General features: G+C 37.1%; 1 protein-coding gene across 1 annotated transcript in view; it reads left to right on the top strand.

The window, feature by feature from the left end:
• LIN9 (lin-9 DREAM MuvB core complex component) overlaps positions 1–17548 on the top strand; it is an 83486-nt gene extending 65938 nt beyond the window's left edge. The window contains exons 12-15 of the mRNA XM_087424427.1: positions 11162–11287; positions 15146–15325; positions 15480–15577; positions 16064–17548. Of these exons, the coding sequence (XP_087280553.1) occupies positions 11162–11287; positions 15146–15325; positions 15480–15577; positions 16064–16169 (510 nt within the window). The 3' untranslated portion in view covers positions 16170–17548. The remainder of the gene's footprint in view (positions 1–11161; positions 11288–15145; positions 15326–15479; positions 15578–16063) is intronic.
• Positions 17549–18330: the final 782 nt, after the last annotated feature.

Genomic DNA, 18330 nt, shown 5'->3' with positions numbered 1-18330 from the left:
TTTATTTTTTTATTTTATTTTTTTTATAATTTTATTTATTTATTTATTTTTTCCCCCAAAGCCCCAGTGGATAGTTGTATGTCATAGCTGTACATCCTTCTAGTTGCTGTATATGGGACACGGCCCCAGCGTGGCCAGAGAAGCGGTGCACCAGTGCGCGCCCGGGACCCGAACCCGGGCCGCCAGCAGCGGAGCACGCGCACCCAACCGCTAAGCCACAGGGCCAGCCCCTGCAGATAACTTTTAAAATTAATAAGTGAGTTTAGCAAAGTTGCTGGATTGAAGGTCAGTTTTTTTTAAAAAGCAGTTTTGTTTCTATATATCAGCAATAAGCAGTTAGAAAATGAAATTCTAAAAAAATACCACTTTGGGCAGGCCCCGTGGCTTAGCATTTAAGTGCACGCGCTCCGCTGCTGGCGGCCTGGGTTCGGATCCTGGGGGCGCACCGACACACCGCTTCTCCGGCCATGCTGAGGCCATGTCCCACATACAGCAACTAGAAGGATGTGCAGCTATGACATACAACTATCTACTGGGGCTTTGGGGGGAAAATAAATAAATAAATAAAATTATTAAAAAAAATACCACTTAAAATTACATACTTTGATATAAGTATAACGTTAAGATGTATTAAACTTCTATATAGAAAACTATTAAATGTTGAGAAAAAGATCTAAATAAAAAGAGAGAGATATCGTGTTCATGATTTCAGACACAATATTGTAAAGGTGTCAGTTTCCTCCAAATTTATCCATAGATTGAATGTAATCTCAATCAAAGTCCCACTGGGTTGTGTGTGTATGTGTGTGCATGCATAAGTGCATACAAATTGACAAGCTGATTCTAAAATTTATGTGGAACTGCAAAGAGCCATGATCTCCAAAGTATTCTTTTGCTGAGGAAGACCGGCCCTGAGCCAACATCCATGCCCATCTTCCTCCACTCCATATGGGACACCACCACAGCATGGCCTGACAAGCAGTGCGTCGGTGCGCGCCCGGGATCCAAACCCCGGGCCGCCAGCAGCAGAGCACGCGCACTTAACTGCTACACCACGGGGCCAGCCCCTCCAAAGTATTCTTGAAGAACAAGGTGGGATGACTTAGTGCTGGATATCAAGACTTATTACAAAGCTAGAGTTATTAAGGACTGTGTGGTACTGGCAAAACAGATAAATAGATCGTGGAACAGAATAAAGAGCCGAGGAATAGACTTACACACGTATGGACACTTGATCTATGCATAACAAAGGTGGTTCTGCAGAGCAGTGAGGAAAGAAAGGTCTTTGAAATAATGGTGCTCAGGCAATTGGATCTCAGTATGGGGTGGGGGGAATCTCGACCCCCTACCTCACACCATAGTCAAAATGACTGGTATTTTAGATCTAAATCTGAAAGGCAAAACTATAAATCTTCTAGAAGATACTATAGAATATTTTTAAGACCTTGGGGTAAAGCTTTCTAAATGAGATGAATAGAATATAGAAAGTAATAACCATAAAGGAAAAGACTGATAAATTGAAAGAAAAGATTGATAAATTGAACTACATTAAAATTAAGAACCTCTGGGGGCCGGCTCCGTGGCACAAGCGGTTAAGTGCGAGCGCTCTGCTTTGGTGGCCCAGGGTTCGCAGGTTCTGATCCTGGGCATGCCCTGAGGCACTGCTTGTCAAGCCATGCTATGTCGGCGTTCCATATAAAGTAGAGGAAGATGGGCACGGATGTTAGCTCAGGCTGATCTTCCTCACAATAAAAATATACATATATATTAAAAAAAAACTAAGAACCTCTGTTCATCAAAAGATATGACTATAAGAAAATTAAAGGCAAGCCACAGAATGGAAGGAGATATTTACAGCAAATATAATTAACAAAAAGCTTGCATCGAGAAGATATAAGAAATAAGAAATAAGAAAAGGATATACAACCCAGTAGAAAACAGTAAAGAGAATTGAACAGATAATTTTTAAAAAGAGGATATTCAAATGTACAAAAAATTTTTTTTGAAAGATACCCAAGGTCGTTAGTAATCAGAGAACTGCAGATTGTTACCACAATGAGATACCACTCACATGCTCTAAAGTAACTAATATTCAGAGACTTACGGTATCAAAGATTGGCAAAGCATGAAGCAGCCAGAACTTTCTTTTTCTGTCACTTTGGGAATCTGTTCAGCTCTATCTACTAAAACTAAACAAAGTACAAAATGTCATAGCAGCACTATTCATATTGGCCAAAAACTAGAAGCAGCCCAAATGCACAGCAACGAATACAGTAGAATGGCTGAATATATCATATTTCTACAAAGGAATATTATACAGCAATGAATGAATTAACTACAGATACACACAACAGTGTAGAAGAATCTCACCAACTCAATATTAATGGAAAGAAGCCAATACCAAAAGAATATATCCTGTATAATTGCATTTCATATAAAGTTCAAAAACTAAACTATCATGTCTGATGTCAGGATAGTGGTTACTTTGGAGAGAAAAGAGAGAGATGATTGTAAGGTAGGAAGGCTTCTGGGGTGCTAACAATGTTCTATTGTTTGATCTGGGTGGGTTTTTCCCATTATTTTCCCCAACTTTGTTGAGGTATAATTGATGTACAATAAACTACACCTGTTTAAAATGTACAGTTTGATCAGGTATATATGTATATGTATGTATACACATATGCACCCATGAAACCATTACCATAAGCTAGATTAAAAATGTTTCTGTCTTCTCCCCTTCCCCCCAAATCTCCCCAAGCCCTTTCTAATCCATCCTTCCCTCTACCCTAGGCTCCAGGGAACCACTGATCTGCTTTCTGTCATTATAGATTAGTTTGTATTTTCTAGAATTTTATATAAATGGAATCATACAGTAAATACTCTTTTTTTGCCTGGCTTCTTGCAGTATAATGATTCATCCACTTGGTTGTGTGTTTCAGAGTTCACACAACATAGTTCCTTCCTTTTTATTGCTAAGTAGTATCTCATTGTATGGATGTACCGCAATTTGTTTATCCATTCACCTGTTGATGGACATTTGGGTTGTTTACAGTTTTTAGCTATTACAAATAAACTTGCTATGAACATTCATGTACAAGTCTTTGAATGGACATGTGTTTTCATTTCTCTTGGATCATATGGTAGGTGTGTTTAACTTTTTAAGAACTGTTGTTTTTATACAAGTGTTTACTTTTGATAATTCATTGACTTGTACATTTATATTTTGTGCACTTTTCTCCATGTATGTAATACTTATCAATGAAAAAAAATAAAATACTAAGTTTTCTAGCATGAAGTTATACCAGAATGAGAGGTCTCATTCTGGTCTCATTTAGGGAGCCCACAGCCTGGCAGGTACCCCTTCTCCACTCACCCTAAAGCACAACCTGACAGTTGACGTATCTCATTGTATACATAGTTACACTTGCCTCTCACAAGGACCTAGAGAGAGAGCAATACTAGGGAAACCCATAGAGGCTACCCATTCCTTTAGTAAATATGAATAAACAACCAGAGATTACTGGCCATTCAAGGAAAGTAGCATGAAAGAGAAAACCAACACCTAAGGAAACATAATTCAGGGAATAGAAGATAAATTTTAAAAACTAATATATTCAGAGATTAAAGAAAATATTGAGTCCGTAAATGGGATGCTATTAAAAGAAGCAAAGAACCAAAAAGAGCTTACAGATTTAAAGAATACGAAAACTTTCTAAGCATGACACAAAATCCAGACGTCATAAAAGATTGATAAATTTGCCTACATAAAAGTAAAAATTTCTGCATGGCAAGAATCACCATGTAAGTAAAATCAAAAGACAACAAATTGAGGAAAGATTTTGCGACTCGTATCACAAAGGGCTGATTTCTCTAAGATAGAAAATGCTCCCTCAAAGCAATAAGATAAAGATCACCCAGGGGCCAGCCCAGTGGCATAGCGGTTAAGTGCGGCGGCCCGGGGTTTGCAGGTTCCGCCCCGGGCGTGCACCGACGCACCGCTTGTCAAGCCATGCTGTGGCGGCGTCCCATATAAAGTGGAAGAAGATGGGCACGGTTGTTAGCCCAGGGCCAATCTTTCTTGGCAAATAAAAAAGAGGAGTATTGGCATCAGATGTTAGCTCAGGGCTGATCTTCCTCACAAAAATAAAAATGATTACCCAGAAGACAGTGAGCAAAGGCTGTGGATAGACAGTTCATAGGGAAAAAAATACAAATGACTCTTGAATGTGTGAAAAAGTGGTCAAAGTCAATCATAATTAAGAGAAATGATTAAAAATATACCAACATCCTACTTTTCACCCATGAGACTGGCAAAAATAAAAAGTTGGAACAAACATTATTGGTGAGGATGTGGGGAAATAGGCATTCTTACATGTGAGTTAGTACATCTTCTACGAAGGGCGTTTTGGCAATATCTATCAAGATTAAAAATGCACGAGCCCTTTGATTTAGCAATTGCACTTCTAGGAGCTTCTCCTACAGTGATATTTGCCCTTGTCCAAAATGCATACACAGTTACTTATTGCTGTATTGTTGACAGTGCCTAAAGACTGGAAACAACCTGAATACCCATCAGTAAGGAACTGGTTAAATTTGTAATTCAGTGTACAGTGTAACACCATGCAACTCTAACAAACAGGGAAAGTCTTTTTAAAATACTTGATATAGAACAATCCTCAAGATACGATGTCTAGAGAGAAAAGCAGAGTGCTGAGTATGTATATGACATGTTCCCATCTGTTTGAAAAAAAGAGTGGGGTCAGGAGAGCAAAAATATATATATATTTTTTCTTTGAGGTTGTTTAGACTCTCGCTGGAAAGATGCTGAAGAAACTGATAATATTGGTTGCTTCCGAAGAGAAGAAAGTGAGCGGCTTTCTAGAGGGCTGAGTTTAGGGGGAAACTTAACTTTTAAATTTTAAAACATGCAAATGTGTTTTCTATTCCAAGAAAATTTTAAATATTTTCAATAGAAGGTTAAGAAGAAAAAGTTGAAGAATTCTCCCAAAATGTATGATTGAAAAATAGAAATGGAAAGTATGAGAGAAAAATTGAGAGAAAGTATAAGAGCAAAATTAAAATTGAGAGAGAATTAAGATTAAGGACCAATCCCAAAAGGTCCAATAGGATACCCAGAAGGAGAGGGCAGAGAAAATGGAGAAGAGGGAGTTATCAAAACAATAATAGAAGAAAATTTCCCAAAACGGAAGAAGAAAGTGGCCTAATTCATTGTTAGTTCTTTATGTTGATTCAGTAACTCTCCTCCGTTAGTGCTAGTTTTACCCTCTGCAGGTATGAACATCTTCTGTGTGGTAACTTAAAATATTTGAAGACGCCTTACACCTCTGCCATCCTCGATTCCTTTTCAGATTAACTATTCCTAGTCCTCCCATCAGTTTTGTAAATATTTCAAATAAAGCGTTAGTGAATGTGTGCAGAAATGGGCACACTCATACACTATAGGTGGGCATGTAAGTGATTACAGTCTTTCTGGAAGGCACCTTGGCCGTATTGATGAGCCAGCAATTCTTCTAGGGTGTCATTCTGGAGAATTAATCATGGATATGCACAAAGATTTGCATACAGGAATGTTCATCACAGCATTGTTTGTAATAGCAAAAAGAATAAAAGGAAACAAATGTCCATCTAAAGAGGACCAGTCAAATAAATCATGGCTGTAGCCGTTTTGTTGGAGCCCTTGGAGTTCCTCAAGGAAACAACCTTGATCTCACTCAACACGGAAAGCGCTCCAAAACACATTAAGTGAATTGGACAAATTGTAGAACGATATTTACAGCAGGATCCCATTTTTATAGAAAGCTGTATGTATATGTGTATGAAGTGCCTCAAAAAAGAGACTGGAAGGCTGCACAGCAAACTTGACAATGCTCACCTTGGAGGGGCAGTGTGTTGGGCACAGATAGGTGACTGGGGACTTTCTTGTTATGCTCTGTTTTTATATTGTTTTATTCTGTCACAGTGGGAATATATTCAAGAACTACTTGTGTAATAAATATTTCCCAATTTTTTAATTTTTTAAAAGATCCCTTTCCCTTGAGTTACTTTTTATATTATGTGATTTTGAATCCCTTTACAATTCTACTTCCTCTCCTCTGGATGTTATTTTGATTTGTCTTAAAACGTGGAGCCCAGGTTGGATATAGTAATGCAGATTAGGTCAGACTAATACTTCATACGGTGGAATTAGTATTATCCAATATTTGGGTACTGTACGCTTGCTGTGTCGGTTGACATTGGCCTTATTGAAATGGTGGCTTATAGAAATTTATGGCCAGCTAAAACCCCCACACCCTTACACATGAACTGCTAAGCCTGGCATTTTCCATCTTATCCCCTAAAAGCACGTCTGTAGAGTGTTTGCCTTCAGGATCCCCTTATAAGCCACACAAGAAAATTATTGATTACTTTGCTATCATACCTTGTTTCTGACCAAAAGTTGTCTTAAGTATTAAATTATTGCATATGGTTCAACCTAATATCTGACTTTATGGCTCACTTTATTCATGCAGACCTAACTCAATGTTGTATTTTTTGCTTTTAAAAAACATTTATACATGTAAAACCTGAATGTATTGTAAAAAATTATCATTCTTATTGAATTTGATGTGTATTTTTTCTTCCTTCTATTCACTTTTGTACGTATAAGTACCTATAGAATATATACTGTTGGGGTTTTCTTGGGTGGGGATACATTTTTAAAATAATTGTTATACTAAGTTGTATTCTTCTTTTCACTTCACAATATCAGTAAATGTAGATCATCCTCTTCAATCCTAGGTATTATAAGATTCTTAAATTGTTAACAGTTGTGGGTGAAAACCAAATCGCTCATTGATTTATTTTTTCATTTCTAAGGCTACTAGTAGAATTGAACATCTTTTTTTTTGGGCTAAGGAAGATTCACCCTGAGCTAACACCTGTGCCAGTCTTCCTCTATTTCGTATGTGGGTTGCTGCCACTGCGTGGCCGCCAACATGTGGTGTAGGTCCACGCCAGGTACTGAACCCGGGCAGCCGAAGCGCGGCATGCCAAACTTAACCACTAGGCCATGGGGCTGGCCCCTGAACATCTTTTTATATGTTTGTTGGCCATGTATTTTTTTTTTTTTAACTTTGTTCATGATGTTGTAGTACAGAAAATTTAAATTTTGATGTAGTCAATATATCAATATTTTCCCTTTTCTAGTTTTTGGTTTTCGTGTTTTGTTAAAAATAGCTTCTGGGGGCTGGCCGGATGGCGTAGTGGTTAAGTGCGTGCGCTCCACTGCTGGCAGCCTGGGTTCGGATCCCGGGAGCGCACTAATGCACTGCTTGTCGGGCCATGCTGTGGCGGCACCCCATATAAAGTGGAAGAAGATGGGCACAGATGTTAGCCCAGGGCCAGTCTTCCTCAGCAAAAAGAGGAGGATTGGCATGGATGTTAGCTCAGGGCTGATCTTCCTCACAAAAAAAGAAAGAAAATAGCTTCTCTACCTCTTGTTCATAAACATATTCTTCTGTATTTTCTTGCAATACTTTTATAGTGGTTTATTTTAATTTAGATATTCAATCCATCCTCAAATTACTTTTCTGAATGATGTGAGTTAGAGATCTAACTTTATTTTTTTCCCAAATAGCTAATAGTCCCGATTTATTAATAGTTCATCTTTTTCCACTGATTTGAAAGGACAACTTTATTATATACTAAATTCCTAAGATTTATATATACACATATACAACATATATATATAACATATATATATAAACACATAAACACATATATATATAAACAACATATATATACACACACACACAAGCATATGTGCCAGGCATACATATACATATATATGGGCGTTTACTGTATAAAGACTGCCTGCTGTTCTGTTCATTGATATATTTGTCATCCGTGCCACTACCACACTATTTAGTCTGTCTACCAGTACAAGTTCCCTGTTTGTCCTCCTTTTTCAAAATTGGTTTGGTCATTCTTTTACGTTTATTTTTACAGATTAATACTTCATAGTTTGAATATTTAAAGACATAGGGGAAAACGTTTGCCATCATTAGGGATATTCAGGAAGATGTGCAAGGCCGGCCCAGTGGTGTAGCGGTTAAGTTTATGTGCTCTGTTGCAGCGGCCCGGGGTTCACCAGTTCGGATCCTGGGCATGGACCTAATCACCGCTCATCAAGCCATGCTGAGGCGGTATCCCACATAGAAGAGCTACAACTCTACAACTATGATACACAGCTATGTGCTGGGGCTTTGGGGAGAAAAAAGAAAAAGGAAGATTGGCAACAGATGTTAGTGCAGGGCCAATCTTCCTCAAAAAAAAAGAGAAAACATGCTGAGACTTTGAGAACAGTGTTAGAAAGACTTTTCAGCAAGAAAAACATGCTGAAGACTTTGAGAACAGTTTTAGAAAGGGGGGCTCCAGGCTGGCCTGGTGGCGTAGTGGTTAAGTTCATGCACTCTGCTTAGGCAGTCAAGGGTTTGCAGGTTCGGATCCTGGGTGCAGATCTACTCACCACTCATCAAGCCATGCTGTGATGGCGTCCCACATACAAAATGAAGGAAGATGGGCACAGATGTTAGCTCAGAGACAATCTTCCTCAGCAAAAAAAGGACGATTGGCAACAGATGTTATCTCAGGGCCAATCTTCCTCACCAAAAAAAAAGGGGGGGGGCTGGCCCCGTGGCTTAGTGGTTAAGTGCGCGCGCTCTGCTACTGGCGGCCCGGGTTCAGATCCCGGGCGCACACTGACGCACCACTTCTCCGGCCATGCTGAGGCCGCGTTCCACATACAGCAACTAGAAGGATGTGCAACTATGACATACAACTATCTACTGGGGCTTTGGGGAAAAAAACGGAGGAGGATTGGCAATAGATGTTAGCTCAGAGCTGGTGTTCCTCAGCAAAAAGAGGAGGATTAGCATGGATGTTAACTCAGAGCTGATCTTCCTCACAAAAAAAAGAAAGAAAAGAAAGGGGGGCTCCAAAAGTATTTTGAGAAATTAGAGATATAACCTGATGATAATTTTGAAGGGGATGATATCCATTTCATTTTAGGCTTGTTTTTTTTTTTAATCGTTCATTTGTCACCTCACTCTATTATCTAACAAATTAGCCATCTCCTAACTTTGTACATTTTGATGTACAAGTGTAAAGTCCTTGTATGCCTTGTTTAAATAACTCATAAGTACGTTGAACACAAAAGTTGAGGATCAAGGCTTTTGACCCCCTCTTCTGAATTCTATGCAGGATGATACAGAGCCTTTAATCATTTTGATTTTGAATAACTAGTTCTGAATCTGCCAAAATATACACATATCCTCAAGGAAAGACTTGATCAAATGCTTAAACTCAACACCATGTCCTCAGTAATCCCTAATCCAGCCCAACAGGGAAATGAAGTTAAATTCACCTTGTCCTGTTTATTGCATTCATGCATTCTTATAAAATACTAACCCTTTGGTTAGTGCAGTGGGCTTAACTCCACAGAAACTGAGCCTTAGGAAGGGGAAAACAACTCAGGAAACACCAACAGTAAACTAAAAAGTAGGATGTCCTGGATGATTCCAGGCTTGTACAGAACTTATCCCTTCCCTAATCTCCCTGTGACATTCTTTCCCCTCCTCCTCTTTCACTGCGTCAGACCCACAGTGGGGGAGGAATTCTGACTGATGCAGTCTGGCTTCAGATCCCACGTGCTTATTGGCTGTCGTGCATGGGCCTCTGATTCCTCCATATGCAAAATGGGGATAATGACGTATGGTACCCTCCTCATGGGCTTGTTGCGAGGATTCACTAAGATCCCATCAACAGCGCCTGGCACGTTAATCAGCCCTAGTCACTACGTTAGCCATCTTCATCATTAAGTCGTCAACACGTTATTAATGGTGTGTGCTGTTCAACAAGACATCGAGTTCTGCCTTGTCAGAACTCGATGATCTCGAAGGTTTCTGTTAGTTCAAACAGTTATAATTCTGTGATTTGGAACTGGTGTAAGCAGTTTCTCCCTATACAGTCTAGGTACACTTTCCTTCCTTAACTGTACCTCCTAGAAGGAGCAGTTGTGCTTCCCCAGTATATGATGATCCACCTTCTCAGAAGTCCTCTGGAAAAAGAAATGTGAAATTTGGCCTGACTGGAGAAGTCTCATTGCAGCATTTGTAGCTGGAGTGGAATGGATAGTGTAATTTATTGGCGGTATTGTGAAGAGAGGCAAGCACACCAAACCCAAGTCCATTTACACTTTCTGGTAGGAAGCGAATATGGAATGGTGGTGGCAGTGATGATAACAGTTAACATTTATTGAGCATTTTCCATGTGGCAGGCAGTATGCTAGTATGTATTATTTCGTTTACTCTTTGCCATAATCTCATTAGGTATATATTCTTATTATCCCCATTTTGCAGATGAGGAAACTGAAGCACAGAGATTAAGGAACTTGCTTCAAGTCACGCAGCTAGTAGGTGATCGAGTTGGGATTTGAACATATATAATCTGATTCTGGAACCCATGCTCTTAACCATTATGCTGTATTGGATTGATTCCAGATAGAGAATCAGTTGAGTCTAAATGAGCACATACAATTTTATACCAACTTTTTATTTTGAAAAATGACAAACTTATGAAAGAATTGAAAGACTAATATAAGGAACATGTCTATAGATTCAACAATTTTGCTTCATTTAATTTCTCTCTATATATAACATCTCTTTTAAAAAAAGTAAATGGCAGACATCACAACGCTCCTAAGAACAAAGACAATCTCATAAATAATCATAATACTGTTATCACATACAAGAAGTATCATATTGAGTATAGACAATTTCAGTAACCTTTAGTTTGTTTTCAGTAAGATCTCGGGCCGGCCCCGTGGCTTAGTGGTTAAGTGCGCGCGCTCTGCTGCTGGCGGCCCAGGTTCGGATCCCAGGCACGCACTGACGCAGTGCTTCTCCGGCCATGCTGAGGCCACGTCCCACATACAGCATCTAGAAGGATGTGCAGCTGTGACATACAACTATCTACTGGGGCTTTGGGGGAAAAATAAATAAATAAAATTAAAAAAAATAAATAAGTCAAATCTCCTGTTAGATAACTGAAATTGCACTGCTCAAAAAAACCCTGATCAAAATCTGATTTTTTTCCTTCTCAGAAGTCATATTCCATGACCATTGGCATTGAATTTCAGCGGAGATATGCGACAATTGTTCTGGAGCTTGAACAACTGAACAAGGACCTAAACAAAGTTTTGCATAAAGTTCAGCAGTACTGCTATGAGGTAGGTCATCTGTATGCATTTCCCTCGGGGGCTGCGCCCTCCACTCTTATTTGAAGCTTAATACTGTTACCTTCACAGTTTAGAAAACTTAAACTAAGCGAATATATGTATGAGGTCCTTTAGCAGAACCATATTTTATATATATTTTTACTTCTTACAGCATCAGTGTTGAAGAATGATTTTCACACAGTAAGCTATCAATCCTGTTGATTTTTTATTTGAATTACAAATGATACAGCTCTCCAAAAACATTTAGAAAAATCTGGAAAAATATTTACTCTTATTTCCACTACCCTAAAGACTATATTTTGATTTATTTCACCTCAGCTTTTTTTTTTTAAATACATGCTTTTTCTCACAAAGTTATGACCATGCTGTATATACAATTTTGTTTGCTCTTTCTTTAAACTTTACATTAGAACTATGGCTTCTTGAACTTCAAACACATAGATCATAGGCTTATTTGTGAATTATCATTATCATGCACATAAAATGATACATATGAAGGTGGTTTAACCATTTCACCGAAAATTGAAGTTTCTTACTACTTAAGAAATTCTTACTACAAGGTCAGAATTAAATGATTGAGATGAGTTTAGAATGCCCCTGCATTTGCATTCTTAGAGGTTTATGTTTCCAGTAAAACCACCACTATGTGTGATAGGAGATTCTTAAACAGTTAGCTTTTTATGATAACTAGCCTCATAGATAAATCTCAAAGATCTGCCATAGGTGATGTTCTCAATCCACTTGAATTGAACTGAGGGAAATGAACTGTGGTTACTTATAACTAAACTCTGAGTATATTTTGCTCATTCCTCTAGCCATCCATTATCATTTATTTTTATTTTCCTGGTAGTTGTCACTTACCTACATAGCAAATGTGTTCAAGCTGATGATAGGTGCAGAAGTGGGTTGCTCATCGATCTTTTTGTATATATAATTTCATTATGTACACAAGGCCTTTTGTGATAGGCTCATTTTCTAAAATAAAACGATTTAATTTTCACAAACCTCTCATGGAAGTACAATATTGATTTTAAAATAAGAACATCTCAGAGAGAACACTCTGACTAAGCAGTTCTACTCTTAAGAATATACCAAGCAGATATGTGAACACGTATTTACCAAAAAACATACACTGGAATGTTCATAGCATCACTGTTTATTATAGCCAAAAATTAGAAATTAGCCAAATGCCCATCAGTACTAGAATGAATCAGTAAACTGTCATATAATTATATAATGGAAGACTGCTCAGCAGTGAGGATGAGTGAACTCAACTACGTGGAGCACTGTGGATGAAATCACAGATATAATGTTGAACAGATGGAGTCAGACACAGAATATATAATGCATGCTTCCATTTATATACAGCTCAGAAGCCAGCAGAAGCTAATGTATGATGCTGGAAGTCAGGAAGGTGGTTACCCTTAGGGTATTACACTGGAAGGTGGCATTATGGGGGACCTCTGAGGGGCTGGTAATAAATGTTTCGTTTCATAATCGAGATGCTGATTTCTCAGGCATGTTTGATTTGTGAAAATTCATTAACCCATACACTTTATGCTTTGTAACTTTTATGTATTTATGTATACTTCAATTAAAATTTTTTAACAAGTGTTAGAGGACAAGGTTATTCATTGCAGCTTTACTGGTAATTGCAAAATATTAGGAAAAACCTGAATGCCCATACATAGGGAATTGGGTAAATAACTTATGGTGCATCGACACAGTGGACTGCTGTGCTGCTAGAAGAACAAATGAGGAAGCTCTCTGTTTACTGGTATGGAGTGATTTCCAGGATATGTTAAGTGAAAAAAGTAAAGTACAAAAAAGGATGTATAGTATGTTACCTTTTGGGTAAGCAGAAATAAAATATACATGTGTCTACTTAGTCTTTCAAAAATAAACACAGGAAGGATAAACCAGAAACTAATTTGGGAATGGGGTGGGGACTGGGGAGCAAGGAGGAGTGACGTTTCTCTGAGTGTCTGTTTCCCCAACAAATACAGGTAAAATGGAATCCAAACAGAAATAAATGAACCTAACTATATTTCAAAGGAATAATATAAACACACTGAAGGGGGCAAAAACTAATCCAAGTAACTGGAACATAGTATTGACTATATACCCTTGGTCTAAAGGTAAATGAAACTTGAAACAAATACTGAACTCTAGTTAGTAGGACTTTTTCTCATAGTGGTATGGATTAGCAGTTCTGAAACTCTGCGTATTCTAGGATGGGGCACATGAGTAAATAAGTTTATTGAAGATAATGGGAGCCAGGTCTCTCACCTTTGGAGTAGGGAGTTATGGAGAAGAGGAAGACTAGAACAAACCCTGTGGTGTTAGATTAGAATAGGAAGAATCAGTATGAACTCATGGTTCATCTTATTTTTATAATACAGATGTAAGTAAGGTGTGTATCTGTAGAGAGAGCCTAGAAGCAGTGACACCCTGATAGCAATGAATACACCCAGCACCAGATCTTAGTTTCTAAACACTGTTCTCCAGTAAAAGGAGACAGGGCTTCTTGAAAAAGAGACTGATTCCAGAGGTAGCACAGAGAAAGTGGAAGATGAGCCTGGACCATCTTATTGTGCAAGGGAAGTGAAATGTGCCCTAAAAATTATGGGGTCAGGTCAAAAGGATCCAGCTTGACAGGGGTCCCACTGGCCAAATCTGGGACAATTTGAGCTTCAGCATAAGTAATTACAGTAAGAGATCATAACCCATTGAATAAAATAATCCATCAGTCCATAATATTAATTAACTAATTAATTTTTAAGGAAAAGTTCTAATTGTAAAATGCCAGCTAATAAATGTAGAAAGAATGGTAAGTGAGTAAAACAGCATTTGGCAACCATCATAATAATAACTGGTAAGGGCAAGAATCATCAATAGATGCTAAAACTGGTGGGTAAAAGTTTGGTGAGGAACAGAATCTTTACATAGCCTCAAAATATCCCTTCACAAATACTTATCAGTTACATAGGGAAAATCTTTTACTGTGGGGAAATCTGGAAGACACTTAACTACCTTAACCAAGTGATCAAAGATAACATCACCAGTAATGTGACAGATCAACATCATGTACCTCCTAATCACAATGCACTGGGAACTCAGCATCACTTTTGTGGTATTCCTGCCAAAAATGCATAACCTCAGTCTAACCATGAGGGAACAGACAAACCCACATTGAGGGACGTTATACAAAATAATTGGCTGGTACTCTTCAAAAATATCAAGGTCATGAAAGACTGAGGAACTGTTCCAGAATAAAGGAATCTAAACAGACATGACAGCCAAATGCATTCAGGGGAAAATAGCTATGTCTAGGACATTATTGGGACATTTATGAAATCTGAATATGGACTGTTAGAAAATGGTGTTATATCAATGTTAAATTTCCTGATTGTGATAACTGCACTATGGTTATGTAAGAGAATATCCTTGTATTTAGGAAATACAAACTGGAGTATTTAGGGGTAAGAGGCAACTTATTCTCAAATAGTTAACGGGAAAAAAATTATATACACACAGAGATCAAATGTTAAATAAGACAAATGGAGTAAACCATAAATAGTGAATCTGGGTGAAAGGTTATCAAGAGTTTTTTGTTCTATTCTTTTTTAGAAGTTTCAAATTATATCAAAATTAAAAGTTACCAAAAAAATAAAACAAATCAGAAAAAAAAAAACTGTTAGAGGAGAAAAAATTTCTAAGGTAAGAGTTAACATTTTTGTTATAAATAATAGTTTTGTAAAAATCCAAATCTGAAGACAGGGCACAAACACACAGAAATTATCATGGCCTTATGAATGTACGTCATATGTTTCAATCATCTGTATTCAGCTTGCTCCAGACCAGGGGCTGCAGCCTGCAGATCAGCCGACAGACATGAGACGAAGGTGCGAGGAAGAAGCGCAGGAAATTGTTCGGCATGCAAATTCCTCAACAGGACAGCCCTGTGTTGAAAACGAAAACCTGACAGACTTAATCTCCAAGCTTACAGCTATTTTATTACAAATTAAGGTAAATTTCAGAGAAAATATTTTCTTAATTTTGACACTTAAACAATCTATGCTAATTTGATACTAAAAAATTATAATCCATAGATTATATCAGATATTTTTGTCTGTATTTGAACTATACTTCAATTAAAGTTTGAAATTTTTTTTTCCTTTAGTGTCTAGCAGAAGGAGGAGACCTGAATTCCTTTGAATTCAAATCACTTACAGATTCATTAAATGATATCAAAAGTACAATAGATGCTTCTAATATCAGGTAATTCATAAGTTGTACCCTAGTCATTTTTATATTAAATTCATAGTGATTTCCAGCACAAGTTTTAAGACTTACGCATATTTGTGAAGCATTCATGTAATTTTTATCCTTTAAATTATAAAAGAGCCTTTCAGTTATATCCAGTCTGTTGACAGAATACAGATTTCACATGGATTTTTTATATTTCTGATATAAAGGAATGAGAAGACACAGTATTTAGGTTTGGGTTTGGCATGAAACTTGAACTTGGAAACAGAGCTTCCCCCGTCTTTCCAGCACTCCTGTGGCTCCTTGGCTTCTTCTGAGCATACTATTTAAATCAGTACTGAAGTAGAATTATGGCTAATGGAAAGAGCAGATTTATTCCTCCCCTGGGGTCATTGTCTTAGCTATTCCCTAACTACAATTCAGCTCTTCCTTTTTTAAAACTCGTTTTTCTTAATTTTGTGAAATAAAGTTGTTAACCATGTTTTCTTCTTTCTTTAGTTGCTTTCAGAATAATGTAGAAATCCATGTTGCACATATTCAGAGCGGCCTAAGCCAGATGGGAAACTTACATGCCTTTGCAGCAAATAACACCAACAGAGACTGAATAGAAGATTTAATTACTCCAACTGCTTAGGACATTGTTTTTGAGAAGTTCTTTTCCTTTACATAGGCTTCCAACACCAAATAACCTAACTGCTGGAAAATAAAGAGAAATTTAAGTCTCCAAATAAGGCATTTTAATATACTGTACTGCTTCTTAAACCAGCATTGCTGACCAGCATTATATTTATTTTTCTTTTATTATTCAGCTGCAGTAGCATTGCTTATGTTACAGGTTTATTAGCAAGTTATTTTTAAACTGAAAATGTCTGAACATAATATAATTTCATGGAAGAATATGTTGACCATTTTTTAACGTGCATGAATTCAACCCAACACATACAGACAACTACTGCAATGGAGAACATGAAGAAACATGGTCTTTTTGTGCATACGCGTGCCAATGTGGAAATTCCATCTAGAAAATTACAACTCCAGTTTATTTAGTTGATCGCCATCTCAGTCTTCAAAAGATAACATCATGCGATATGAGAAGTCCTAGTATTAAGGAAGCCACTGGAATATAGATGGGAAATATGGACTTTACAAGTATATATGATATATACTTGTGATGTGACATGGTTCTATAAATCATTTTATAATAATAAATATTTTAATTTATCATAATTTATAAAAGAAACCTTTGTTGTTTGTTGAAAGAAAATGAAGGAGCAGGAAAAAAACATTACTGCAAAATGCTAAATTTCAGCAAGTGGATTTGGCATGTCTTTTCCCATCAATTCAGGGCAAAAAGTGCTATTGTTATGAGATTTATTAAAAAAAAAAAGACTGATACACTATTTTCTTATTTTTTTGTTTATTTGCACAACTTTTGAACCAGATTACTGGTTAAAATCCAACAGTACACAATTTATAAAGTAAAAAGATTTTATAAGGAAAACAAATATAATAACCAGTGCTGTGAAATGCAGAAAAAAGGTTTGTATTCGGTTGTGGGGGGTTTTTTGTTTTTGATTTCTGTTTTTTTCAGGAAAACCCTGCCTAAAATGTTAATCTTGTAAAAAGTGTGTATTTGGAATTTCCTTTGTTTTAATATAGAATATTATAAAGTCAAAATATAATAAATTGTTTTCAGATTTGGAGTTTAAGATATAGCTGTAGAAGTGGCTTTGATTCTTTTAGATGTCTCATAAAATGAGACTTTTTATATGTTAATGTATAATAAAACTGAAATAAGATTATTTTCCATTTGAAATTTTTGTATAGTTTAAAAATGCTTCCATATTCTTTGTTGGTATTGTGCCACTGCAAAACTTTAGTGCAGAGTTTATATTTAGCTAAACTGTTATGTTAATTAAGAAATGCATAAATCTTTTATTCTTAATATTTGTAATTTTAAATAAATTGATCTATGAAAATTAATATTGTCTACATTTTCATTTAATATAAGTTAGTAAGTATTCCCTCTATTAAAAAAGTTTTAAAGAATTGCAATTTCCACTAAATTATATTCTGAGGGGAAATGGCACAGATTAATTACCAAGTCATTTTGAATTATGATACCATCCAATATTATTTTAGGGAGGGTTTTTTTTTCCATCTGAGTAAATCACTGTGGAAAACGCTAAGCAAGTAAGTTACTTGGCTTACTATAGACCTAGTGAAATGTTGCTTTTAATATATTCTGCCTAGAAATTAGGTAAGCATTATTTCTTTTCCATTTCTTAAGGCTTACTCGTCTCACTTAAATTATACGTACCTCCGTTTGCACATACGGTCGGCCCTCTGTATCCGCAGGTTCCGCACCCACGGCTTCAACCAACCGCAGATGGGTCCGTGTAATATGTTTACAATCCACAGTTAGTTGAATCCACGGAGGCAGAACCGGCCCATTCAGAGGGCCAGCTAAGGGACTGGAGCATCTGCACAGGGCGTCCTGGAACCAATCCCCCGCGGATACCGAGGGACAGCTGTTTTTTAATCAAGCACTGTGTCTTTCAGTGGTATCATGTGTTGATGGTAGTAACTGTGCCTAAGATTATGTTGGAGTTTTATTTTAGGAAGAAGAAAGCTATATATTCAAAGTAGTCGCTTTGGGTCAGCTGTACATTAATTTGAATGATGCTGCTACTGGTTAACACATTTTTGGAGCTCTAAAGGGAGCCATCAAAGCCAGATTGAGCAAAAACAAACAAGCACACCAC

The sequence above is a fragment of the Ceratotherium simum genome, chromosome 36 (genome assembly GCF_057802395.1).
Source record: "Ceratotherium simum simum isolate JZ-2026a chromosome 36, ASM5780239v1, whole genome shotgun sequence".
Lineage (NCBI taxonomy): Eukaryota > Metazoa > Chordata > Mammalia > Perissodactyla > Rhinocerotidae > Ceratotherium > Ceratotherium simum.
Note: the sequence above shows the minus strand (reverse complement) of the source record. Positions and strands in the feature narration are given on the sequence as shown.